The 17450-nt window shown below is 42.2% G+C and overlaps 1 protein-coding gene across 1 annotated transcript in view; it reads right to left on the bottom strand.

Annotated features, from left to right (window-relative positions):
• Helz (Helicase with zinc finger) overlaps positions 1–17450 on the bottom strand; it is a 292336-nt gene that overhangs the window by 90364 nt on the left and 184522 nt on the right. The window contains exon 10 of the mRNA XM_071662257.1: positions 16534–16709. Within this exon, the coding sequence (XP_071518358.1) occupies positions 16534–16709 (176 nt within the window). The remainder of the gene's footprint in view (positions 1–16533; positions 16710–17450) is intronic.

Consider the following 17450-nt stretch of genomic DNA (forward strand, 5'->3'; position numbering starts at 1 on the left):
TAACAAAACACATATGTACTTAAATGACCCAACAAGTACAAAATAAGCTCCCTCCCAACGCATCCTTAAACTCCATCCCACTAGACATACACTCATACGAAACCACTTTCTCCAGACAAACACGTGTCACACTTTCCAATTTACATTCTGGACATCACCCATCCTTACATTACTACAAACACCATTTCAACATCCCAAGGCTCTTCATACTCATGATGCACCTATCACAATGAACACTTGAACATTTAAAGCTCAGTTGCCCTTCAGTCTCCCCACAGAGATACAGACACAACATCATTATCATGTAAGATCTTTGATTCCACCTGGTGGAATGATGCAGGAGTTTCATAAAGACAGAAGGGATTCGTAGAATAGGAAGTATGTAGTTTATAGAACCCTAATATAATACTGAGATACATGAAAAAACAAAGGTATATTCATTTTTCTCAAAGATATAGTGAACACATAAAACCTGTAGTAGTTTCATATTTCATCTATGTGATTAATAGTACAAAAGCACTTATTAGAGAAAAAATTATATGCAGTATGTAGGTAGTCAATATGCATGCTGACTCACACATATACACAACGCTAAAAAATTAACGTACAAGGCAATTTAGAATGCCCGGTCGTCTGTTCTTGGCGCCACCTTGCTAATGTGGGAAGTGGTGAATGGCTTGAAAGAAAGAAAAGATATGTATATATATGTATGTTTATGTGCAGGTGTGAGTGTTTGTTTATATACATGTGTATGTGAGTGGGTAGGACCATTCCTTGTCTGTTTCCTTGCGCTACCTCGCTAATGCGGGAGACAGCAGTTAAGTATGATAAATAAAAAATAAAATATATATATATATATATGTGAATATATATATATATATTGTGTGAATAAATTGTACATTTCCTTTTCCATAGCCAGAGGTTGAACCATTATGTGACATTCATTTTTTCATTCATTTTAAGCTAAAAGTTTGTTTTCTAAATTGTTTCTTACATTTTTCATATGTATATATATGTATGTGTGTGTGTGTGTGTGTATGTGCGTGTGTGTGTGTATGTGTGTGTGTGTGTGTATGTATATATATATGTATATTATCCCTGGGGATAGGGGTGAAAGAATACTTCCCACGTATTCCTCGCGTGTCGTAGAAAGCGACTAGAGGGGACGGGAGCGGGGGGCCGGAAATCCTCCCCTCCTTGTATTAACTTTCTAAAATGGGAAACAGAAGAAGGAGTCACGCGGGGAGTGATCATCCTCCTCGAAGGCTCAGAGTGGGGTGCCTAAATGTGTGTGGATGTAACCAAGATGTGAAAAAAGGAGAGATAGGTAGTATGTTTGAGGAAAGGAACCTGGATGTTTTGGCTCTGAGTGAAACGAAGCTCAAGGGTAAAGGGGAAGAGTGGTTTGGAAATGTCTGGGGAGTGAAGTCAGGGGTTAGTGAGAGGACAAGAGCAAGGGAAGGAGTAGCAATACTCCTGAAACAGGAGTTGTGGGAGTATGTGATAGAATGTAAGAAAGTAAATTCTCGATTAATATGGGTAAAATTGAAAGTTGATGGAGAGAGGTGGGTGATTATTGGTGCATATGCACCTGGGCATGAGAAGAAAGATCATGAGAGGCAAGTGTTTTGGGAGCAGCTGAATGAGTGTGTTAGCGGTTTTGATGCACGAGACCGGGTTATAGTGATGGGTGATTTGAATGCAAAGGTGAGTAATGTGGCAGTTGAGGGAATAATTGGTATGCATGGGGTGTTCAGTGTTGTAAATGGAAATGGTGAAGAGCTTGTAGATTTATGTGCTGAAAAAGGACTGATGATTGGGAATACCTGGTTTAAAAAGCGAGATATACATAAGTATACTTATGTAAGTAGGAGAGATGGCCAGAGAGCGTTATTGGATTACGTGTTAATTGACAGGCGTGCGAAAGAGAGACTTTTGGATGTTAATGTGCTGAGAGGTGCAACTGGAGGGATGTCTGATCATTATCTTGTGGAGGCTAAGGTGAAGATTAGTATGGGTTTTCAGAAAAGAGGAGTGAATGTTGGGGTGAAGAAGGTGGTGAGAGTAAGTGAGCTTGGGAAGGAGACCTGTGTGGGGAAGTACCAGGAGAGACTGTGTACAGAATGGAAAAAGGTGAGAACAATGGAAGTAAGGGGAGTGGGGGAGGAATGGGATGTATTTAGGGAATCAGTGATGGATTGCGCAAAAGATGCTTGTGGCATGAGAAGAGTGGGAGGTGGGCTGTTTAGAAAGGGTAGTGAGTGGTGGGATGAAGAAGTAAGAGTATTAGTGAAAGAGAAGAGAGAGGCATTTGGACGATTTTTGCAGGGAAAAAATGCAATTGAGTGGGAGAAGTATAAAAGAAAGAGACAGGAGGTCAAGAGAAAGGTGCAAGAGGTGAAAAAAAGGGCAAATGAGAGTTGGGGTGAGAGACTATCAGTAAATTTTAGGGAGAATAAAAAGATGTTCTGGAAGGAGGTAAATAGGGTGCGTAAGACAAGGGAGCAAATGGGAACTTCAGTGAAGGGCGTAAATGGGGAGGTGATAACAAGTAGTGGTGATGTGAGAAGGAGATGGAATGAGTATTTTGAAGGTTTGTTGAATGTGTCTGATGACAGAGTGGCAGATATAGGGTGTTTTGGTCGAGGTGGTGTGCAAAGTGAGAGGGTTAGGGAAAATGATTTGGTAAACAGAGAAGAGGTAGTAAAAGCTTTGCGGAAGATGAAAGCCGGCAAGGCAGCAGGTTTGGATGGTATTGCAGTGGAATTTATTAAAAAAGGGGGTGACTGTATTGTTGACTGGTTGGTAAGGTTATTTAATGTATGTATGACTCATGGTGAGGTGCCTGAGGATTGGCGGAATGCGTGCATAGTGCCATTGTACAAAGGCAAAGGGGATAAGAGTGAGTGCTCAAATTACAGAGGTATAAGTTTGTTGAGTATTCCTGGTAAATTATATGGGAGGGTATTGATTGAGAGGGTGAAGGCATGTACAGAGCATCAGATTGGGGAAGAGCAGTGCGGTTTCAGAAGTGGTAGAGGATGTGTGGATCAGGTGTTTGCTTTGAAGAATGTATGTGAGAAATACTTAGAAAAGCAAATGGATTTGTATGTAGCATTTATGGATCTGGAGAAGGCATATGATAGAGTTGATAGAGATGCTCTGTGGAAGGTATTAAGAATATATGGTGTGGGAGGCAAGTTGTTAGAAGCAGTGAAAAGTTTTTATCGAGGATGTAAGGCATGTGTACGTGTAGGAAGAGAGGAAAGTGATTGGTTCTCAGTGAATGTAGGTTTGCGGCAGGGGTGTGTGATGTCTCCATGGTTGTTTAATTTGTTTATGGATGGGGTTGTTAGGGAGGTAAATGCAAGAGTCCTGGAAAGAGGGGCAAGTATGAAGTCTGTTGGGGATGAGAGAGCTTGGGAAGTGAGTCAGTTGTTGTTCGCTGATGATACAGCGCTGGTGGCTGATTCATGTGAGAAACTGCAGAAGCTGGTGACTGAGTTTGGTAAAGTGTGTGGAAGAAGAAAGTTAAGAGTAAATGTGAATAAGAGCAAGGTTATTAGGTACAGTAGGGTTGAGGGTCAAGTCAATTGGGAGGTGAGTTTGAATGGAGAAAAACTGGAGGAAGTGAAGTGTTTTAGATATCTGGGAGTGGATCTGTCAGCGGATGGAACCATGGAAGCGGAAGTGGATCATAGGGTGGGGGAGGGGGCGAAAATTTTGGGAGCCTTGAAAAATGTGTGGAAGTCGAGAACATTATCTCGGAAAGCAAAAATGGGTATGTTTGAAGGAATAGTGGTTCCAACAATGTTGTATGGTTGCGAGGCGTGGGCTATGGATAGAGTTGTGCGCAGGAGGATGGATGTGCTGGAAATGAGATGTTTGAGGACAATGTGTGGTGTGAGGTGGTTTGATCGAGTAAGTAACGTAAGGGTAAGAGAGATGTGTGGAAATAAAAAGAGCGTGGTTGAGAGAGCAGAAGAGGGTGTTTTGAAATGGTTTGGGCACATGGAGAGAATGAGTGAGGAAAGATTGACCAAGAGGATATATGTGTCGGAGGTGGAGGGAACGAGGAGAAGAGGGAGACCAAATTGGAGGTGGAAAGATGGAGTGAAAAAGATTTTGTGTGATCGGGGCCTGAACATGCAGGAGGGTGAAAGGAGGGCAAGGAATAGAGTGAATTGGAGCGATGTGGTATACAGGGGTTGACGTGCTGTCAGTGGATTGAATCAAGGCATGTGAAGCGTCTGGGGTAAACCATGGAAAGCTGTGTAGGTATGTATATTTGCGTGTGTGGACGTATGTACATGTGTATGGGGGGTTGGGCCATTTCTTTCGTCTGTTTCCTGCGCTACCTCGCAAACGCGGGAGACAGCGACAAAGTATAAAAAAAAAAAAAAAAAAAAAATATATATATACTAAGGTTTCAGTTTTTAAATTGTTTCTTTACATTTTTTATATTATATATATTATGTTGTGAGTGTGTGTATATGTGCGTATGTATGTGTATGTGTGTGTATGTGTATATGTATAATAATGTATATTATCCTGGGGATAGGGGTGAAAGAATACTTCCCACGTATTCCTCGCATGTCGTAGAAAGCGACTAGAGGGGACGGGAGCGGGGGGCCAGAAATCCTCCCTCCTTGTATTACTTTCTAAAATGGGAAACAGAAGAGGAGTCACGCGGGGAGTGCTCATCCTCCTCGAAGGCTCAGAGTGGGGTGCCTAAATGTGTGGATGTAACCAAGATGTGAAAAAAGGAGAGATAGGTAGTATGTTTGAGGAAAGGAACCTGGATGTTTTGGCTCTGAGTGAAACGAAGCTCAAGGGTAAAGTGGAAGAGTGGTTTGGAAATGTCTGGGGAGTAAAGTCAGGGGTTAGTGAGAGGACAAGAGCAAGGGAAGGAGTAGCAATACTCCTGAAACAGGAGTTGTGGGAGTATGTGATAGAGTGTAAGAAAGTAAATTCTCGATTAATATGGGTAAAACTGAAAGTTGATGGAGAGAGGTGGGTGATTATTGGTGCATATGCACCTGGGCATGAGAAGAAAGATCAATGAGAGGCAAGTGTTTTGGGAGCAGCTGAAGAGTGTGTTAGTGGTTTTGATGCACGAGACCGGGTTATAGTGATGGGTGATTTGAATGCAAAGGTGAGTAATGTGGCAGTTGAGGGAATAATTGGTATACATGGGGTGTTCAGTGTTGTAAATGGAAATGGTGAAGAGCTTGTAGATTTATGTGCTGAAAAAGGACTGATGATTGGGAATACCTGGTTTAAAAAGCGAGATATACATAAGTATACTTATGTAAGTAGGAGAGATGGCCAGAGAGCGTTATTGGATTACGTGTTAATTGACAGGCGTGCGAAAGAGAGACTTTTGGATGTTAATGTGCTGAGAGGTGCAACTGGAGGGATGTCTGATCATTATCTTGTGGAGGCTAAGGTGAAGATTTGTATGGGTTTTCAGAAAAGAAGAGTGAATGTTGGGGTGAAGAGGGTGGTGAGAGTAAGTGAGCTTGAGAAGGAGACCTGTGTGAGGAAGTACCAGGAGAGACTGAGTACAGAATGGAAAAAGGTGAGAACAATGGAAGAAGGGGAGTGGGGGAGGAATGGGATGTATTTAGGGAATCAGTGATGGATTGCGCAAAAGATGCTTGTGGCATGAGAAGAGTGGGAGGTGGGTTGATTAGAAAGGGTAGTGAGTGGTGGGATGAAGAAGTAAGAGTATTAGTGAAGAGAAGAGAGAGGCATTTGGACGATTTTTGCAGGGAAAAAATGCAATTGAGTGGGAGATGTATAAAAGAAAGAGACAGGAGGTCAAGAGAAAGGTGCAAGAGGTGAAAAAAAGGGCAAATGAGAGTTGGGGTGAGAGAGTATCATTAAATTTTAGGAGAATAAAAAGATGTTCTGGAAGGAGGTAAATAAAGTGCGTAAGACAAGGGAGCAAATGGGAACTTCAGTGAAGGGCGCAAATGGGGAGGTGATAACAAGTAGTGGTGATGTGAGAAGGAGATGGAGTGAGTATTTTGAAGGTTTGTTGAATGTGTTTGATGATAGAGTGGCAGATATAGGGTGTTTTGGTCGAGGTGGTGTGCAAAGTGAGAGGGTTAGGGAAAATGATTTGGTAAACAGAGAAGAGGTAGTGAAAGCTTTGCGGAAGATGAAAGCCGGCAAGGCAGCAGGTTTGGATGGTATTGCAGTGGAATTTATTAAAAAAGGGGGTGACTGTATTGTTGACTGGTTGGTAAGGTTATTTAATGTATGTATGACTCATGGTGAGGTGCTGAGGATTGGCGGAATGCGTGCATAGTGCCATTGTACAAAGGCAAAGGGGATAAGAGTGAGTGCTCAAATTACAGAGGTATAAGTTTGTTGAGTATTCTGGTAAATTATATGGGAGGGTATTGATTGAGAGGGTGAAGGCATGTACAGAGCATCAGATTGGGGAAGAGCAGTGTGGTTTCAGAAGTGGTAGAGGATGTGTGGATCAGGTGTTTGCTTTGAAGAATGTATGTGAGAAATACTTAGAAAAGCAAATGGATTTGTATGTAGCATTTATGGATCTGGAGAAGGCATATGATAGAGTTGATAGAGATGCTCTGTGGAAGGTATTAAGAATATATGGTGTGGGAGGAAAGTTGTTAGAAGCAGTGAAAAGTTTTTATCGAGGATGTAAGGCATGTGTACGTGTAGGAAGAGAGGAAAGTGATTGGTTCTCAGTGAATGTAGGTTTGCGGCAGGGGTGTGTGATGTCTCCATGGTTGTTTAATTTGTTTATGGATGGGGTTGTTAGGGAGGTAAATGCAAGAGTTTTGGAAAGAGGGGCAAGTATGAAGTCTGTTGGGGATGAGAGAGCTTGGGAAGTGAGTCAGTTGTTGTTCGCTGATGATACAGCGCTGGTGGCTGATTCATGTGAGAAACTGCAGAAGCTGGTGACTGAGTTTGGTAAAGTGTGTGGAAGAAGAAAGTTAAGAGTAAATGTGAATAAGAGCAAGGTTATTAGGTACAGTAGGGTTGAGGGTCAAGTCAATTGGGAGGTGAGTTTGAATGGAGAAAAACTGGAGGAAGTGAAGTGTTTTAGATATCTGGGAGTGGATCTGGCAGCGGATGGAACCATGGAAGCGGAAGTGGATCATAGGGTGGGGGAGGGGCGAAAATTTGGGAGCCTTGAAGAATGTGTGGAATTCGAGAACATTATCTCGGAAAGCAAAAATGGGTGTATTTGAAGGAATAGTGGTTCCAACAATGTTGTATGGTTGCGAGGCGTGGGCTATGGATAGAGTTGTGCGCAGGAGGATGGATGTGCTGGAAATGAAATGTTTGAGGACAATGTGTGGTGTGAGATGGTTTGAACGAGTAAGTAACATAAGGGTAAGAGAGATGTGTGGAAATAAAAAGAGCGTGGTTGAGAGAGCAGAAGTGGGTGTTTTGAAATTGTTTGGGCACATGGAGAGAATGAGTGAGGAAAGATTGACCAAGAGGATATATGTGTCGGAGGTGGAGGGAACGAGGAGAAGAGGGAGACCAAATTGGAGGTGGAAAGATGGAGTGAAAAAGATTTTGTGTGATCGGGGCCTGAACATGCAGGAGGGTGAAAGGAGGGCAAGGAATAGAGTGAATTGGAGCGATGTGGTATACCGGGGTTGACGTGCTGTCAGTGGATTGAATCAAGGCATGTGAAGCGTCTGGGGTAAACCATGGAAAGCTGTGTAGGTATGTATATTTGCGTGTGTGGACGTATGTATATACATGTGTATGGGGGGGGTTGGGCCATTTCTTTCGTCTGTTTCCTTGCGCTACCTCGCAAACGCGGGAGACAGCGACAAAGTAAAAAAAAAAAAAAAAAAAAATATAATATATATATATATATATATATATTATATTATTATATATTATATTATTTTTAATGTTTACATTTTTATATGTATTATTATTATGTATTTTTTATTGGTATGTTATGTTTGTGTATGTGTATATATATATATATTATATTATCCTGGGGATAGGGGTGAAAGAATACTTCCCAGTATTCCTCGCGTGTCGTAGAAAGCGACTAGAGGGGACGGGAGCGGGGGGCCGGAAATCCTCCCCTCCTTGTATTAACTTTCTAAAATGGGAAACAGAAGAAGGAGTCACGCGGGGAGTGCTCATCCTCCTCGAAGGCTCAGAGTGGGGTGCCTAAATGTGTGTGGATGTAACCAAGATGTGAAAAAAGGAGAGATAGGTAGTATGTTTGAGGAAAGGAACCTGGATGTTTTGGCTCTGAGTGAAACGAAGCTCAAGGGTAAAGGGGAAGAGTGGTTTGGAAATGTCTGGGGAGTGAAGTCAGGGGTTAGTGAGAGGACAAGAGCAAGGGAAGGAGTAGCAATACTCCTGAAACAGGAGTTGTGGGAGTATGTGATAGAATGTAAGAAAGTAAATTCTCGATTAATATGGGTAAAATTGAAAGTTGATGGAGAGAGGTGGGTGATTATTGGTGCATATGCACCTGGGCATGAGAAGAAAGATCATGAGAGGCAAGTGTTTTGGGAGCAGCTGAATGAGTGTGTTAGCGGTTTTGATGCACGAAACCGGGTTATAGTGATGGGTGATTTGAATGCAAAGGTGAGTAATGTGGCAGTTGAGGGAATAATTGGTATGCATGGGGTGTTCAGTGTTGTAAATGGAAATGGTGAAGAGCTTGTAGATTTATGTGCTGAAAAAGGACTGATGATTGGGAATACCTGGTTTAAAAAGCGAGATATACATAAGTATACTTATGTAAGCAGGAGAGATGGCCAGAGAGCGTTATTGGATTACGTGTTAATTGACAGGCGTGCGAAAGAGAGACTTTTGGATGTTAATGTGCTGAGAGGTGCAAACTGGAGGGATGTCTGATCATTATCTTGTGGAGGCTAAGGTGAAGATTAGTATGGGTTTTCAGAAAAGAGGAGTGAATGTTGGGGTGAAGAAGGTGGTGAGAGTAAGTGAGCTTGGGAAGGAGACCTGTGTGGGGAAGTACCAGGAGAGACTGTGTACAGAATGGAAAAAGGTGAGAACAATGGAAGTAAGGGGAGTGGGGGAGGAATGGGATGTATTTAGGGAATCAGTGATGGATTGCGCAAAAGATGCTTGTGGCATGAGAAGAGTGGGAGGTGGGCTGTTTAGAAAGGGTAGTGAGTGGTGGGATGAAGAAGTAAGAGTATTAGTGAAAGAGAAGAGAGAGGCATTTGGACGATTTTTGCAGGGAAAAAATGCAATTGAGTGGGAGAAGTATAAAAGAAAGAGACAGGAGGTCAAGAGAAAGGTGCAAGAGGTGAAAAAAAGGGCAAATGAGAGTTGGGGTGAGAGACTATCAGTAAATTTTAGGGAGAATAAAAAGATGTTCTGGAAGGAGGTAAATAGGGTGCGTAAGACAAGGGAGCAAATGGGAACTTCAGTGAAGGGCGTAAATGGGGAGGTGATAACAAGTAGTGGTGATGTGAGAAGGAGATGGAATGAGTATTTTGAAGGTTTGTTGAATGTGTCTGATGACAGAGTGGCAGATATAGGGTGTTTTGGTCGAGGTGGTGTGCAAAGTGAGAGGGTTAGGGAAAATGATTTGGTAAACAGAGAAGAGGTAGTAAAAGCTTTGCGGAAGATGAAAGCCGGCAAGGCAGCAGGTTTGGATGGTATTGCAGTAGAATTTATTAAAAAAGGGGGTGACTGTATTGTTGACTGGTTGGTAAGGTTATTTAATGTATGTATGACTCATGGTGAGGTGCCTGAGGATTGGCGGAATGCGTGCATAGTGCCATTGTACAAAGGCAAAGGGGATAAGAGTGAGTGCTCAAATTACAGAGGTATAAGTTTGTTGAGTATTCCTGGTAAACTATATGGGAGGGTATTGATTGAGAGGGTGAAGGCATGTACAGAGCATCAGATTGGGGAAGAGCAGTGCGGTTTCAGAAGTGGTAGAGGATGTGTGGATCAGGTGTTTGCTTTGAAGAATGTATGTGAGAAATACTTAGAAAAGCAAATGGATTTGTATGTAGCATTTATGGATCTGGAGAAGGCATATGATAGAGTTGATAGAGATGCTCTGTGGAAGGTATTAAGAATATATGGTGTGGGAGGCAAGTTGTTAGAAGCAGTGAAAAGTTTTTATCGAGGATGTAAGGCATGTGTACGTGCAGGAAGAGAGGAAAGTGATTGGTTCTCAGTGAATGTAGGTTTGCGGCAGGGGTGTGTGATGTCTCCATGGTTGTTTAATTTGTTTATGGATGGGGTTGTTAGGGAGGTAAATGCAAGAGTCCTGGAAAGAGGGGCAAGTATGAAGTCTGTTGGGGATGAGAGAGCTTGGGAAGTGAGTCAGTTGTTGTTCGCTGATGATACAGCGCTGGTGGCTGATTCATGTGAGAAACTGCAGAAGCTGGTGACTGAGTTTGGTAAAGTGTGTGGAAGAAGAAAGTTAAGAGTAAATGTGAATAAGAGCAAGGTTATTAGGTACAGTAGGGTTGAGGGTCAAGTCAATTGGGAGGTGAGTTTGAATGGAGAAAAACTGGAGGAAGTGAAGTGTTTTAGATATCTGGGAGTGGATCTGTCAGCGGATGGAACCATGGAAGCGGAAGTGGATCATAGGGTGGGGGAGGGGGCGAAAATTTTGGGAGCCTTGAAAAATGTGTGGAAGTCGAGAACATTATCTCGGAAAGCAAAAATGGGTATGTTTGAAGGAATAGTGGTTCCAACAATGTTGTATGGTTGCGAGGCGTGGGCTATGGATAGAGTTGTGCGCAGGAGGATGGATGTGCTGGAAATGAGATGTTTGAGGACAATGTGTGGTGTGAGGTGGTTTGATCGAGTAAGTAACGTAAGGGTAAGAGAGATGTGTGGAAATAAAAAGAGCGTGGTTGAGAGAGCAGAAGAGGGTGTTTTGAAATGGTTTGGGCACATGGAGAGAATGAGTGAGGAAAGATTGACCAAGAGGATATATGTGTCGGAGGTGGAGGGAACGAGGAGAAGAGGGAGACCAAATTGGAGGTGGAAAGATGGAGTGAAAAAGATTTTGTGTGATCGGGGCCTGAACATGCAGGAGGGTGAAAGGAGGGCAAGGAATAGAGTGAATTGGAGCGATGTGGTATACAGGGGTTGACGTGCTGTCAGTGGATTGAATCAAGGCATGTGAAGCGTCTGGGGTAAACCATGGAAAGCTGTGTAGGTATGTATATTTGCGTGTGTGGACGTATGTACGTGTGTATGGGGGTTGGGCCATTTCTTTCGTCTGTTTCCTCGCGCTACCTCGCAAACGCGGGAGACAGCGACAAAGTATAAAAAAAAAAAAAAAAAAAAAAAATATATATATATATATATCTTTTTTTTTTTTCATTCATTTCAAGCTAGAGGTTTCAGTTTTCTAAATTGTTTCTTACATTTTTCATATGTATATATATGTATGTGTGAGTGTGTGTATATGTGCGTATGTATGTGTATGTGTGTGTATGTGTATATGTATATATGTATATTATCCCTGGGGATAGGGGTGAAAGAATACTTCCCACGTATTCCTCGCATGTCGTAGAAAGCGACTAGAGGGGACGGGAGCGGGGGGCCAGAAATCCTCCCTCCTTGTATTATCTTTCTAAAATGGGAAACAGAAGGAGTCACGCGGGGAGTGCTCATCCTCCTCGAAGGCTCAGAGTGGGGTGCCTAAATGTGTGTGGATGTAACCAAGATGTGAAAAAAGGAGAGATAGGTAGTATGTTTGAGGAAAGGAACCTGGATGTTTTGGCTCTGAGTGAAACGAAGCTCAAGGGTAAAGTGGAAGAGTGGTTTGGAAATGTCTGGGGAGTAAAGTCAGGGGTTAGTGAGAGGACAAGAGCAAGGGAAGGAGTAGCAATACTCCTGAAACAGGAGTTGTGGGAGTATGTGATAGAGTGTAAGAAAGTAAATTCTCAATTAATATGGGTAAAACTGAAAGTTGATGGAGAGAGGTGGGTGATTATTGGTGCATATGCACCTGGGCATGAGAAGAAAGATCAAGAGAGGCAAGTGTTTTGGGAGCAGCTGAAAGAGTGTGTTAGTGGTTTTGATGCACGAGACTGGGTTATAGTGATGGGTGATTTGAATGCAAAGGTGAGTAATGTGGCAGTTGAGGGAATAATTGGTATACATGGGGTGTTCAGTGTTGTAAATGGAAATGGTGAAGAGCTTGTAGATTTATGTGCTGAAAAAGGACTGATGATTGGGAATACCTGGTTTAAAAAGCGAGATATACATAAGTATACTTATGTAAGTAGGAGCGATGGCCAGAGAGCGTTATTGGATTACGTGTTAATTGACAGGCGTGCGAAAGAGAGACTTTTGGATGTTAATGTGCTGAGAGGTGCAACTGGAGGGATGTCTGATCATTATCTTGTGGAGGCTAAGGTGAAGATTTGTATGGGTTTTCAGAAAAGAAGAGTGAATGTTGGGGTGAAGAGGGTGGTGAGAGTAAGTGAGCTTGAGAAGGAGACCTGTGTGAGGAAGTACAAGGAGAGACTGAGTACAGAATGTAAAAAGGTGAGAACAATGGAAGCAAGGGGAGTGGGGGAGGAATGGGATGTATTTAGGGAATCAGTGATGGATTGCGCAAAAGATGCTTGTGGCATGAGAAGAGTGGGAGGTGGGTTGATTAGAAAGGGTAGTGAGTGGTGGGATGAAGAAGTAAGAGTATTAGTGAAAGAGAAGAGAGAGGCATTTGGACGATTTTTGCAGGGAAAAAATGCAATTGAGTGGGAGATGTATAAAAGAAAGAGACAGGAGGTCAAGAGAAAGGTGCAAGAGGTGAAAAAAAGGGCAAATGAGAGTTGGGGTGAGAGAGTATCATTAAATTTTAGGGAGAATAAAAAGATGTTCTGGAAGGAGGTAAATAAAGTGCGTAAGACAAGGGAGCAAATGGGAACTTCAGTGAAGGGCGCAAATGGGGAGGTGATAACAAGTAGTGGTGATGTGAGAAGGAGATGGCGTGAGTATTTTGAAGGTTTGTTGAATGTGTTTGATGATAGAGTGGCAGATATAGGGTGTTTTGGTCGAGGTGGTGTGCAAAGTGAGAGGGTTAGGGAAAATGATTTGGTAAACAGAGAAGAGGTAGTGAAAGCTTTGCGGAAGATGAAAGCCGGCAAGGCAGCAGGTTTGGATGGTATTGCAGTGGAATTTATTAAAAAAGGGGGTGACTGTATTGTTGACTGGTTGGTAAGGTTATTTAATGTATGTATGACTCATGGTGAGGTGCCTGAGGATTGGCGGAATGCGTGCATAGTGCCATTGTACAAAGGCAAAGGGGATAAGAGTGAGTGCTCAAATTTTAATTTTCCAAAAGAAGGAACAGAGAAGGGGGCCAGGTGAGGATATTCCCTCAAAGGCCCAGTCCTCTGTTCTTAACGCTACCTCGCTATCGCGGGAAATGGCGAATAGTATGAAAAAAAAAAAAAAAGTTTGTTGAGTATTCCTGGTAAATTATATGGGAGGGTATTGATTGAGAGGGTGAAGGCATGTACAGAGCATCAGATTGGGGAAGAGCAGTGTGGTTTCAGAAGTGGTAGAGGGTGTGTGGATCAGGTGTTTGCTTTGAAGAATGTATGTGAGAAATACTTAGAAAAGCAAATGGATTTGTATGTAGCATTTATGGATCTGGAGAAGGCATATGATAGAGTTGATAGAGATGCTCTGTGGAAGGTATTAAGAATATATGGGGTGGGAGGAAAGTTGTTAGAAGCAGTGAAAAACTTTTATCGAGGATGTAAGGCATGTGTACGTGTAGGAAGAGAGGAAAGTGATTGGTTCTCAGTGAATGTAGGTTTGCGGCAGGGGTGTGTGATGTCTCCATGGTTGTTTAATTTGTTTATGGATGGGGTTGTTAGGGAGGTAAATGCAAGAGTTTTGGAAAGAGGGGCAAGTATGAAGTCTGTTGGGGATGAGAGAGCTTGGGAAGCGAGTCAGTTGTTGTTCGCTGATGATACAGCGCTGGTGGCTGATTCATGTGAGAAACTGCAGAAGCTGGTGACTGAGTTTGGTAAAGTGTGTGGAAGAAGAACGTTAAGAGTAAATGTGAATAAGATCAAGGTTATTAGGTACAGTAGGGTTGAGGGTCAAGTCAATTGGGAGGTGAGTTTGAACGGAGAAAAACTGGAGGAAGTGAAGTGTTTTAGATATCTGGGAGTGGATCTGGCAGCGGATGGAACCATGGAAGCGGAAGTGGATCATAGGGTGGGGGAGGGGGCGAAAATTCTGGGAGCCTTGAAGAATGTGTGGAAGTCGAGAACATTATCTCGGAAAGCAAAAATGGGTATGTTTGAAGGAATAGTGGTTCCAACAATGTTGTATGGTTGCGAGGCGTGGGCTATGGATAGAGTTGTGCGCAGGAGGATGGATGTGCTGGAAATGAGATGTTTGAGGACAATGTGTGGTGTGAGGTGGTTTGATCGAGTAAGTAACGTAAGGGTAAGAGAGATGTGTGGAAATAAAAAGAGCGTGGTTGAGAGAGCAGAAGAGGGTGTTTTGAAATGGTTTGGGCACATGGAGAGAATGAGTGAGGAGAGATTGACCAAGAGGATATATGTGTCGGAGGTGGAGGGAACGAGGAGAAGAGGGAGACCAAATTGGAGGTGGAAAGATGGAGTGAAAAAGATTTTGTGTGATCGGGGCCTGAACATGCAGGAGGGTGAAAGGAGGGCAAGAAATAGAGTGAATTGGAGTCATGTGGTATACAGGGGTTGACGTGCTGTCAGTGGATTGAAGCAAGGCATGTGAAGCGTCTGGGGTAAACCATGGAAAGCTGTGTAGGTATGTATATTTGCGTGTGTGGACGTGTGTATGTACATGTGTATGGGGGGGGGGGTTGGGCCATTTCTTTCGTCTGTTTCCTTGCGCTACCTCGCAAACGCGGGAGACAGCGACAAAGTATAAAAAAAAAAAAAAAAAAAAAAAAAAAAATATATATATATATATATATATATATATATATATATATATATATATATATATATATATATATATTATCCTTATTATTATTATTATTATTATTATTATTATCATTATTATCATTATATATATATATACCACTCACTACACTTTCTGATCTGCCCACCTCCCGTCTTTTGCATGTCACATGCATCTCCTGCACATGCCAGCACTACTTTTCTAAAGACCTCCCATTCTTCATCTGCTCTTCTTGCTTCACTTACTTTCACCATTCTACCATTCTACACTCAATTTCCTCTGACCTTTTTACCATTCTAGTCTCATTCTCTCCTGAAATTTCTAAACACTAGTCTCTTTTCCACGCTCACTTACTTTCACCACTTTTTTCTCATGTTGCAGGAAGAAAGCTGCTAAAAGCAAAAAGAAGTTTATATCAAGGGTGTTAGGCATGTGTACAAGCAGGAAGAGAGGAGAGGATTGGTCTGAGACAGGGGTGTGTGATGTCACCATGGCTGTTGAACTTGCTTATGGATTTGGTGGAGAGAGGGGTGAATATGCAGTTTGTAGGGTATGACAGGGCATAAGAGGTGAGTCAGTTGTTGCTTGCTGATGATATAGCACTGTTGGCAGATTCAAGTGTAAAACTGCAGAAGTTGTTAACTGAGTTTAGAAGGGTTTATGAAAGGTGGAGGTTGAGAGTAAATGTAAATAAAAGCAACGTTATAAGGTTTAGCAGGGTTGAGGGAGAGGTTAGCTGGGGTGAGAGTTTGAATGGAAAAAATGGGAGAAAGTGAAGTGTTTTAGACATCTGGAAGTGGACATGGCAGCTAATGGAACCATGGAAGCAGTAGTGAGTACGACACAGGTTCTGGGAGCACTGAAAATGTGTGGAATGATAGTGAGCCAGCCCTTCAAAGGTTGTCAAGTTGAACTCCTCTGACCAAGGTAGCTGTCTTTTCTTTCTCCTTCACCCACACATGGACTGCAGGCATTTTGTTCACAAACATACAATCTCTCCTTGTCGCACATATCACTTGACAACTCTTAACTCACATAACTAATTCTTCCTAACTGTAGATGTTTCAGCAGTGAGTGCTATGCACTAGCCCTGCCTTTTGGCAAAATGGTAAGAACAATCGATAGAAGTAGAAGGTAGGAACAATAGACAGGAGCATTAAATATAAAACTTTAGGTAGAAGTAACAGGCAGAAACAGTAACTGGGAGCATTAGTTAGAAAAAGTGAGCTGGAACATAAGGCAGACACATTAGCTTATATTAGCAGATGGGAACATAAGTGGGATACTTTGAAACTAGTGCTAGAGTTTCCCCCTGCTAGTGGCCTGTTAAAGGTAAGGCACTAAAGGCTAAGAAGCCCAATTGGAGTTCACCAGTTATGGAGATTCTTTTGCTGTGTCCACCCCTTATGGGAGTTCCCAGAGGGAACAGGCATCAGAGATATAAACAGATAGATAGAAATATAGATCCACCCTGAACAAATAAGGCCAGACTTAAAAGATGATAAACAGGTATATATAGAGATGGCAAAACATATTTCAAATGTGATTCTTCTTTGTACAAAAATGAACATGGACTAGATTTAATTTGATTACCTGTCAGCTATTATACTTTTACCACTTACCTCAGAGTTATTGTGAAAAGCTGTTGAATTAGGATCCTGAAAATCTTCTCCCCTGGCTGTAAAAAAGGTTAAGGGATGGAACTTTGGATGTGCGGTCTGCTTTCCACTTGCTACAAGTCGCCCTTCATAGAACAAATCTGATGTGTACTGGAAGAGAGAGAGAAAAAAGTGAGTTTTGGTGAATGTCCTGTAGTCTTTACAAGAATCTGTAAGATCCCTGAGGGTTGGACACCTCTAACTCCATCTGGTGAGGTATATACCTCTCACCCTTTGCTAGCCAACCACTCAGTACAGTAGCTGTTGCCTACATCTCAGTCCAAGTCCACTCTTCCACCAATCAGCAATCTGTACATCTCACTGGCTGCCACAATGTTTGCACTGGCCCCTCCTAAATCTTGATACACAAATGGTGACTAAGTGAGGATTACAATCAGTAAACCCTTTACTAATATAATTATAACCTTCCCCTATCTTTGTCAATACTAACGAATTTGTCAGGACTTGAGTGACTTTTAGTTCAATCTTAGTTCAACCACTCCACTGTTGTAAACAGCATTTACCTATAGATTTTCTTTAGTTTCTGTTCAGTGTGTATAAAATTTCAGGTAAGCAACTCTTTCCTAAAAATTATATGTAACAGCACAGAGTGTGGATGTGGTCTTTCTTCATCTGTTCCTGGTGCTACCTTGCTAACCTAGGAAGTGACAATCAAGTATGAAAGAAAAGAGGTAAAGCACTTGAAGATTATACAGAAAGATTTTCAAGTTGTAATATATTAGCATTTGAACACCTATGACAATATAATCATATCCTTTCAGAGCAAGGTTGAATTCTCCAGCCCTGCATGGCAACATATTATTTAATTTCTAATAACTTTTGCCAAGTCTT

The sequence above is a fragment of the Panulirus ornatus genome, chromosome 6 (genome assembly GCF_036320965.1).
Source record: "Panulirus ornatus isolate Po-2019 chromosome 6, ASM3632096v1, whole genome shotgun sequence".
NCBI classification, from domain to species: domain Eukaryota; kingdom Metazoa; phylum Arthropoda; class Malacostraca; order Decapoda; family Palinuridae; genus Panulirus; species Panulirus ornatus.